We start from the raw sequence: 6,059 nt of genomic DNA on the forward strand, positions 1-6,059 counted from the left end.
TGGACTGGAAGACATTATGCTCAGTGAAATAAGCCTGACAGAGAAAAACAAATGATGTATGAAATTGGGTAAACATGGAATCTAAAAAATGTAACAAACTAGTAAACATAACCAAAAAAAAAAAGAAGACTCACAGATATAAGGAACAAACTTGTGGCTACCATTGTGGTGAGGAAGGAGCAGAGGCCAACATAGGGCTAGGGGAGTAAGAGCTGTGAACTATTATGTATAAAATAAGCTACAAAGAGATATTGTACAACATGGGGAATATAGCCAATATGTTATAGTTTAAAAAGCATGAATCTCAATATTGTACACCTGTAACATATATTGTACATCAACTATAGTTCAATTAATTAATTAAAATTAAAATGTCTACTTTGTCTCATATTCTGAACTGATGAGGAAAGTTAGGTTTTAAAGATATGAAGTGTTCCCTGAGAGAAAGAGGCAGAACTGGGCCCTCTGTATTTCACCTTTCTATCCCCTCACCTACCCCAAGCCCAGGGTACTTTATCTGTGGTAGGAGTTCAGAGTTTGCTTACAGAATCCAATAGGTACAACAGGAGTCTGAACCTACAGTCCTAGACCCTGGGGTTCACCCCAGAACTCTGGTGGATCCGTTACAATTGCTTTCACACAAAGTAATAGCCAACCACCTCCATGGGTACTTCAGCTTCCAAGAAAATAACCTCTTGTGTATAATCCCCTTGTTAGATTCGATAACATTTAATTAAGCCTAATAATTTTTTGTAAAGGCTGTTGGCTTCCTAAACATTGAATCTGTATCTAGTGGAAATCCCCAATCCTCGACTTCCTTGTATATCACAAGCCAGCTGTAACCGAGTGTTGTAAATATACCTTCTGAAGCCCCTTTTTTGTAGAGAGAGTGACACTATCAGTGAGGAAACACCTGCCTATAAATTACATCATCCATCTGTCTCTGATGAGGGAAAATGAGACACCTTCCAGACTCACGAATTTGGTGGTTTTTCAGAATGCAGCGAAGTGTAAGCTGTGTTTGACCTGAGATGTCACACTTCATCACAGGCCAAGGACACAGGGCAGGGTCTCTGGAATGCAGCCCACTTTCCCTCCCTTCCCAAACTACTTAAAAGCTGATCCCATTTTGGGCGTATCTGTGCAGGCTCAGGGCATGACCCAGCCCCAGTTTACACCTAGATTCTGAACACAGCAGCCTTGGACTGATTGATGGGGTTCAGGTTCTCTCAGGACTTTAGAAAGAAGGCATAAGCTTAGAAGGACCACAGTGGCACAGGTGAGCTCCCAACTACACGCTCCAGAACTGTATCCAGGAGTGGGCAGGTCTTTCCCATATCAGACAGCCAGACATGAGCCAGCCCTACAGGAGCACCCAGATCTCAGAGGCATCAGAATAGCCCTGTGTTCACATCAAGCTCTGAATCTCCCTTAGGTTTGCAATTAAGTCCTGGGGGGGAAATGGGCGTGGTCTGCTTTGTAAGGAAACTTGGCATGAAGCATCAGGAAATACATCATATTGTCATCACTATAATCTCACACGCTAGTAAAGTAATGCTCAAAATTCTCCAAGCCAGGCTTCAGGAATATGTGAACCGTGAACTTCCTGATGTTCAAGCTGGTTTTAGAAAAGGCAGAGGAACCAGAGATCAAATTGCCAACATCTGCTGGATCATGGAAAAAGCAAGAGAGTTCCAGAAAAACATCAATTTCTGCTTTATTGACTATGCCAAAGCCTTTGACTGTGTGGATCACAATAAACTGTGGAAAACTCTTAAAGAAATGGGAATACCAGAACACCTGATCTGCCTCTTGAGAAATTTGTATGCAGGTCAGGAAGAAACAGTTAGAACTGGACATGGAACAACAGACTGGTTCCAAATAGGAAAAGGAGTACATCAAGGCTGTATATTGTCACCCTGTTTGTTTAACTTACATGCAGAGTACATCATGAGAAATGCTGGACTGGAAGAAACACAAACTGGAATCAATATTGCCAGGAGAAATATCAATAACCTCAGATATGCAGATGACACCACCCTTATGGCAGAAAGTGAAGAGGAACTCAAAAGCCTCTTGATGAAAGTGAAAGAGGAGAGTGAAAGAGTTGGCTTAAAGCTCAACATTCAGAAAAGGAAGATCATAGCATCTGGTTCCACCACTTCATGGGAAATAGATGGAGAAACAGTGGAAACAGTGTCAGACTTTATTTTTCTGGGCTCCAAAATCACTGCAGATGGTCACTGCAGCCATGAAATTAAAAGACGCTTACTCCTTGGAAGGAAAGTTGTGACCAACCTAGATAGCATATTCAAAAGCAGAGACATTACTTTGCCAACAAAGGTTCGTCTAGTCAAGTCTATGGTTTTTCCTGTGGTCATGTATGGATGTGAGAGTTGGACTGTGAAGAAGGCTGAGTGCCGAAGAATTGATGCTTTTGAACTATGGTGTTGGAGAAGACTCTTGAGAGTCCCTTGGACTGCAAGGAGATCCAACCAGTCCATTCTGAAGGAGATCAGCCCTGGGATTTCTTTGGAAGGAATGACGCTAAAGCTGAAACTCCAGTACTTTGCCCACCTCCTGCGAAGAGTTGACTCATTGGAAAAGACTCTGATGCTGGGAGGGATTGGGGGCATGAGGAGAAGGGGTCAACAGAGGATGAGATGGCTGGATGGCATCACTGACTCGATGGACGTGAGTCTCAGTGAACTCCGGGAGTTGGTGATGGACAGGGAGGCCTGGCGTGCTGCGATTCATGGGGTCGCAAAGAGTCAGACAGGACTGAGCAACTGATCTGACCTGATCTGATAATATTACAGGAATTGCAGCTGCTGAATGCTTCTCCCTATGGCTGCGGATCTGGAGCCTTTAAAAAGTGAGCGACCACACCATCCTCTCCAGTCTCAGCTGGGAAGCCAGCCAGCCATAAGGCTCTACTACCTTCTCTTTGCATTGCTCTTCTTGTTCTTGCTGCCTGTTCCAGGTAAGATGTGCTGGGAAATGAGAGGGCTGAATGGATTGAGAATTTGTCATTCAGAGTCAGCCCTCTCCATTCGTTTGGGAATTATAGATAAAGTAGATTTATTGTCTGGGAACTAGACATTACCAATTTTTTGTTTTTGTTTTTCTTGACAAAGATCATCAAGAACCTCAAAGCAGGGTCTCCATCCCTTCTGATTCACTCTTAAGAGACTAATCAGCTCACAAACCATCCCTCCATGGGAGAATTGTTATACCTGTTCATGAGACAGGAAGAAAGTGATGTAAATCTTTCATACCAACAGGAAAAATGAACTTAATCTGAGGACAGAAGCACAGATTCCCTTTTATTAGCTTAGCGGTTGGAGGTACATTCTTTCAGCCTCTTAAGGGCCCAGGGGACCATCGCGGCCACTGCCTCCCAGGGGACAGTTCACAAGGGGGCTGCCATGGTCACACTACTTTTCCAGCTGAGCCAAACCTACAGACACATTGTTAGTAGCTAGCCCCACCTTCTTCTTTACTCCAGATGGTAAAGAAAAAGGAAAAAGACATTAAAGAATAAAAAATGGCACCAGATAACTTATTAGAGGGATTCCAAAAGCCTTGGACTTGTACCACGGCCTTTCTAAAACCTTCCCGTGTGCTTCGTTTCTTTCCTGCAGGCAATGGCAACATCATAAGTGGGTTACAAAAGTATTATTGCAAAATAAGAAGCGGCCAGTGTGCTCTGATTGGCTGTCTTCCAAAGGAGGAACAGATAGACTGCTGTTCCCTGAGGGGCCGAAAATGCTGCCGGAAGAAGAAATGAAAATTCCAGAAATACAAGGAGAATGTCACAAAGCGTGAAAATGCCTCCTCCAGAAGCCAATCAAATTAAAGACTTTCTACAAAAAATTAGAAGCTTGATTATTATCATTATTATTTTTTAACATTCTGTTTATTGTGCTAGTTGTTACCAAACAGGTGACTTAGAAAGTGTTAATGACTCACCTTTATTTTTATTTTTATTTTTTTTTTGGTTTTTTCTCCAATTTTATTTTATTTTTAAACTTTACATAATTGTATTAGTTTTGCCAAATATCAAATGACTCACCTTTAATTCAAATAAAGTATAATCCATGTGAGAGGGTCTAAACTGATGTTCCAAAGATTGTCAGATTTTATTCCTCTTTCACAGCTTTCACCCTCCAATGACACTGGACTGCTTTTTCTTTCTGAAACACTTCCTTTGCCTTCTGTCACCCATCTGAGCTTTGCAGTCTGTCCATCTGTCATAGCATCTCCCCACCAAATCCATCTCTGAAACTTCAGGGCATCCCTAAGGGTCTTCCCAGGTCCTTCTGAGCACTTTACAGCTCAGAGACACAGGGAACCTGGCTCCTCGTTGACCCTGCCCTCTGCTTTCCTCTCACTCTTGCCTCTGTTTTGACTGACCTCAGGCCTGGATGAAATCTCTCCTCCAGCTATGTCTCCAAACCCATCTCTCAGGGACACCTCAAATTCTACCTCCTTTTTAAAAATACAGCTGCTTTCCCCAACAAATATGATCTTTCCTTTTAAAAGGGTTCTGATCTGAGTGCTCCATCTATGAGCCCCACTAGATTTTTACATTCACTACATTTGCATATTTCCAATCTCCGTATTTGGTTGCAGGATTTTGAAGAGCACTTCATCGCTTAATCACCCCTGGCCCAAGTGTTTGGACACAAAAGCTGCTCAACAAGTGTTTATCATGACGCAATGGACTGGGGCCCACCAGGCTCCTTTGTCCATAGGATTCTTCAGGCAAGAAGACATGGAGTTGGTTTCCATGCCCTTTTAGTGATTTGAAGTACATTCCAAGGACTTGGAGGCGTCATGTTGTAAGTATTTAGTGGTCTCTGGAGGTTGATACAGAACGATTCCAGCAAACGTGGTGGCACGCCCATCACCCACACCGTGAGCCCCCAGTCAAGGAACAGAGTTCTCAGGAAGAAAAGGCACACCCTCAAAGACAAGAGCTTGGACCCCACAATTCAGCATTTAAAAAAAAAAAAAAAAAAAAGGACTGTGATGGGACTGTATACTGCCCTCCTACAGTACACAACTAAGGAACCAGGCAAAACCTGTGAAACTACTGATTCAGACTCTGGCACAAGCAGTCCAGGACCGTAATTGAGGAGAGAAGAAAACAAGTGAGGTGAGGGACTTCCCTGGCGGTCTGGTGGCTGGGATTCTGTGCTCCCAACGCAGGGGGCCTGGGTCCACCCCTGGTCAGGGAACTAGATCCCACATGCCACAACTAAGATCCTGCCTGCCATGATTAAAGTCCAAGGCTGCCAAATTAATGAATTTGCTAATTAAATGTTATGTGCTTAACCATTTTTTAAAAAAGAAAAGAAAACAAGTGAAGTGAGACTGATGGCATCTCCAGCCTCTACAGATTTCCAGGCCTAAAGCTCAGGCAACAAGAACCCAAACAGACCAACAATTCTTGAGTTGAGTTGAAGGGAGCGGGGTCAAAGTTCAGAGAGTGCAGGCATCTTCACTTCTGGACAGAAAACCAGCAATGGGCGTCAGGATCAGGGGTGTGTGCCTGTGTGCTAAGTTGCTGCAGTTGTGTCCGACTCTGCTACTCTGTGGACTGTGGAGGTGCTGACTGTTTGTGACCCCACTGACTGTAGCCTGCCTGTGTAGCCTGCCTATAAACTCTGTGCTTTTCATTCAATTCTAAAACTGCTCTGAAAAACGAAGTCTATGATACTAGATGGAATTTTGGCTCACCTTGATGGGATAAAGTGTGATGCTAAGATTCTAGACACTATCTTAAGGAGAGAGATGGTCATTTCAGTAAAAAAAAAAAAAAAAGAATCAGATATAAACTAACTATAAAAAACCCACTTGAGATATCAAATATAAAGGCAAATGGATTTAAAATGAAAGGATGGAAACAGATCTGCTGTTGTCATTGTTTAGACCCTCATTCATGTCCAACATTCTTGAGACCCCCATGGAATCATCCAGTCAAGATTACTGAAGTGTGTTGCCATGCCCTCCTCCAAGGAATCTCCCTGACCCAGGGATCAAAACCATGTCTC

At 43.2% G+C, this 6,059-nt stretch overlaps 1 protein-coding gene across 1 annotated transcript; it reads left to right on the forward strand.

Annotated features, from left to right (window-relative positions):
* Positions 1 to 2,210: 2,210 nt before the first annotated feature.
* On the forward strand, positions 2,211 to 3,845 carry LOC132344086 (beta-defensin 103A-like). The gene is made up of 2 exons (XM_059882399.1): positions 2,211 to 2,983; positions 3,645 to 3,845. The coding sequence occupies exons 1-2, from the start codon at positions 2,836 to 2,838 to the stop codon at positions 3,788 to 3,790; spliced, it is 294 nt and encodes a 97-aa protein (XP_059738382.1). The 5' UTR covers positions 2,211 to 2,835; the 3' UTR covers positions 3,791 to 3,845.
* The last annotated feature ends 2,214 nt before the right edge of the window (positions 3,846 to 6,059 follow it).

This window comes from Bos taurus, chromosome 27 (assembly GCF_002263795.3).
Source record: "Bos taurus isolate L1 Dominette 01449 registration number 42190680 breed Hereford chromosome 27, ARS-UCD2.0, whole genome shotgun sequence".
In the NCBI taxonomy this organism is placed as follows: domain Eukaryota; kingdom Metazoa; phylum Chordata; class Mammalia; order Artiodactyla; family Bovidae; genus Bos; species Bos taurus.